The sequence below is a fragment of the Vitis vinifera genome, chromosome 11, assembly GCF_030704535.1.
Source record: "Vitis vinifera cultivar Pinot Noir 40024 chromosome 11, ASM3070453v1".
NCBI lineage: Eukaryota > Viridiplantae > Streptophyta > Magnoliopsida > Vitales > Vitaceae > Vitis > Vitis vinifera.
This window is the reverse complement of record NC_081815.1, coordinates 3,939,756-3,943,512: the sequence shown is the minus strand read 5'-3', so window position 1 is coordinate 3,943,512 and position 3,757 is coordinate 3,939,756. Positions and strand designations below refer to the sequence as shown.

At 46.3% G+C, this 3,757-nt stretch overlaps 1 protein-coding gene across 1 annotated transcript; it reads left to right on the top strand.

Annotated features, from left to right (window-relative positions):
• The first annotated feature begins 714 nt into the window (after positions 1-714).
• Positions 715-2,844, top strand: LOC100249084 (protein SLENDER RICE1-LIKE 1). Its single transcript, XM_002284916.5, has one exon. It carries the CDS (start codon positions 1,184-1,186, stop codon positions 2,780-2,782), a length of 1,599 nt encoding a protein of 532 aa, XP_002284952.1. The 5' UTR covers positions 715-1,183; the 3' UTR covers positions 2,783-2,844.
• The last annotated feature ends 913 nt before the right edge of the window (positions 2,845-3,757 follow it).

Sequence of the window (3,757 nt, the reverse complement as noted above, 5' to 3'; positions counted from 1 at the left end):
CACATGTCTCTGTGCCGAATATTCGCCCTTTCCATGGAACCACTCCCCATCAAGGAACTTACAAGTCACAATGTGCATTCAGTTTGCGCTGGTTAGGTTTCATAAATCGTACGGCATCTGCATCACCAAGTTGGCGATGGAGATGAATCCCTCCGAGTGGGCCCTCCAAATCAATGGGTCTTTTTCTCACAGATCACAACCCCTCCGTCAAGATCGGATGGCCTTCAATGCCCATTTCCCGAATTTTGTTTATGGATGGGATATCCAAACGAGCCCTTGGCGAACAAGTAAGATAGGCACTACTGTGAAAGAGAAAATAACAAGTTGATTTATTAAACAAATCAATTCATTTCAATCATTTTTAATCTTAAATCAATTTGAGTCATTCAATGTTGTTAAACGTCGTTTTCGGTTTAAGATTTAAAATCCATTTACATTCATGCCCCATTTTCATATTTGGTATAACCCCCTTTCACTTTTCCTATTTTCAGTTAGCTCTCCAACTTACGAAAATCCTCCTCATTTGATTTGAAAGAGTAAAAATAAAAATAACTAATCTTGGGTAAATTCACCAGAATTAGATGGAAGAGATCAATTGGTTGGTAAGGAGTAGTTGAGATCATAAGATGTAAGGTGTGGCATTCCATGAATTCAATTAAACACCCTACATGCCTAGGAGAAGTCTTGCTATTGAATTGATGTTAAGTGTGGAGGAAGGTGTGCAGTCCCATTCTTGTAAAATTTGGGTACATGGTTTTTCATGAGATTCTGCCAGAAAAGAATGGATGAGAAAAGTTAGAGAGGGATGAGAAAGAAATAAGGGGAAAAAGTAGGGATGTGATTGCAAAACAAGTTTTTGACGATGGATGGGTAGAGTTTGATGGTCATGACTCATGAGTCATACATGATCCATGTCATCTCAGGGCCCTACGTCCTTTCTCTCTCATTCTCAAAATCAATATTGGCTTTCCCCTTTACCAATCACACACTCCCTCTCTCTTTCTCTCTACGGAAGGAACCCATTTTCCCCTCTCCTTCGCCTATCACTTCTCACTCCCCAAGTCTACTCACTCTTTCTCTCTCTCTCTCTAGAATCAGGTATGATTCCCACAATCCATAAAGCAAATACTTGCTATCTGATTTGAATTGGAAAACCCATCCCCCCACGCAGCATCACTCCCATATGGGGCCTTACGACTCTGCCATCTCTACCGGCAGCACCACCAGCTCCCCCTCTTCTGCCGCCAAACCGTCTGACATCGATGGACTTCTCGCCGGCGCCGGCTACAAGGTCCGCTCTACGGAGCTCCATCAAGTCGCCCAGCGTCTGGAGCGACTGGAGACGGTGATGGTCAACGCTCCGTCGGAGATCTCACAGCTGGCCTCCGATGTTCTTCACTGCAACCCCTCCGATATCGCCTCCTGGGTGGACTCGATGCTCTTCGAGTTCAATCCGCCCGTGTCAATACCTTCTGATCTATCGGATTTTTCTGATCTCACTTATATTGACAGCGTGGTGAGCCCCGCCATAAATCAGACGGTTTGCAACAATTCGTGGGTGGAACATCATACACCTCAGCAGCAGCAGCAAGAACTCACTCATCAGTTGACGGTGGTTACAGCGATGGAAGAAGATTCCGGTATCAGATTGGTGCACATGATGATGACGTGTGCTGAGTCAGTCCAACGTGGCGATCTACCCTTGGCTGGATCGCTAATTGAAGAGATGCAGGCTTTGCTGACTCGTGTAAACACTGGCTGCGGCATCGGGAAAGTCGCTCGCTACTTCATTGACGCACTCAACCGCCGTGTATTCACACCGCAGGCCCCCTGCGCCACTGGCTGGTCTAACGAGAACGAGATTTTATATCATCACTTCTACGAGGCTTGTCCGTACCTGAAATTCGCTCACTTCACGGCTAATCAAGCCATCTTAGAAGCTTTCGACGGCCACGATTGCGTCCACGTCGTTGACTTCAACCTAATGCACGGCTTACAATGGCCGGCTCTTATTCAAGCCCTAGCCCTGCGTCCCGGTGGGCCTCCTTTACTCCGTTTGACAGGCATTGGTCCCCCATCGCCTGACGGCCGCGACTCGCTCCGAGAAATCGGTCTCCGGCTCGCTGAGTTAGCCCGGTCCGTCAACGTCCGCTTCGCTTTTCGTGGTGTGGCAGCTTCGCGGCTGGAAGATGTGAAGCCGTGGATGCTACAGGTGAGCCCAAAGGAAGCCGTAGCTATAAACTCAATCATGCAGCTTCACCGGCTTCTCGGATCCGGTCCGACCCGGGTGTCTGCCATAGAAACGGTGCTTGGGTGGATCCGAAGCTTGAACCCGAAAATCGTGACAGTGGTTGAACAGGAAGCGAATCATAACCAATCAGAGTTCTTGGATCGGTTCACCGAGGCCCTGTACTACTACTCCACAATGTTCGATTCCCTAGAGGCTTGCTCTCTCCAGCCGGAGAAAGCCGTAGCCGAGATTTACATCCAGAAAGAGATATGCAACGTGTTGTGTTGCGAAGGGTCGGCTCGAGTGGAAAGGCACGAGCCGTTGGCTAAGTGGAGGAATCGGCTTGGAGCAGCAGGGTTCAGGCCGTTGAACCTGGGATCCAATGCGTTCAAACAAGCCAGTATGCTGCTGACGCTGTTCTCGGCTGAGGGGTACTGTGTTGAGGAGCATGACGGGTGTTTGACGCTAGGCTGGCACAGCCGCCCTCTCATAGCGGCTTCGGCTTGGCAACCCCTCCTAGACACAGTTATAAATCATAATAATCTCCTCTAAAACTTGTAATTGGATTTTGGTTGCATAGTCTATTCCTTCAATGAAATCAATTATTTCATAAACATCCCCTTCCTCCTCTCCACAGTCAAAGGAACTACCCATACTAGCTTTCTCTATTTCAATTATAATCCATACCAATTCTTATTAATTTCTCATTTGAAAAAAAAAAAAAAAAGCCAAACTTTGGATGGATCCATGATCTCAGATGACCCTTATTAAAATGAAAATGAAGCGGAGATTAGGCATTCCAGCCGAATCCAAAAAGCAAATTCCAATGCAGAAGCAACCATTTGATGCAAGGCTATTACAAAATGCTAAATGAGGAATTGCTTTGAGAGGTAGAGCTAATTATTTCGCAGCATCACTCTAATGCAGCTTTGGATTGCTGCCTGTGACCAACTGCCCACTACTTAGCCACCCAAGTTGGCCTATTTCAAATTCAATGCTACAAAGTAAAGTGAGCATTTACTAAAAACAGTAGGAAGCCGTCCACCCCATTTCCCGGCCTTTGCAATGGTGGGTACTGGACCAAGTCCCATTCAATTTAACCCTTTTAGCCTTGCAATAATTGCCGTGTCGCCTGCCCAACCCTTCTATTAGAAGAACAATCACATTTCAAATGGTACCCCATTTAAGGCAAAACAACTTTTGCCCACCACACCCGCTCTTTCACCTTTTTTCTCTCACCTGGCCTCCATACACTGAATATACATAAGTGTATACCCTCGTTTCTTTCCCTTGGACTCGATTTCATAACAAAGGGTGATGAATCATCATTTCTGGTATTAATTTTTATTTTTTTCTCAAAGTAAATGATTCTTTCATACACTCTGAGATAGTTCTATGCATGAAATGAAATGTATGGAAGAAAATGAAAGGGGGGCATTAAGCAAACGGGACCCAAGAGCGTAATAATGATGGGAGTGAAAGTATGGTCACATGAGGGGTCTGTCCACCTCTGCAAACTGTGCCTGA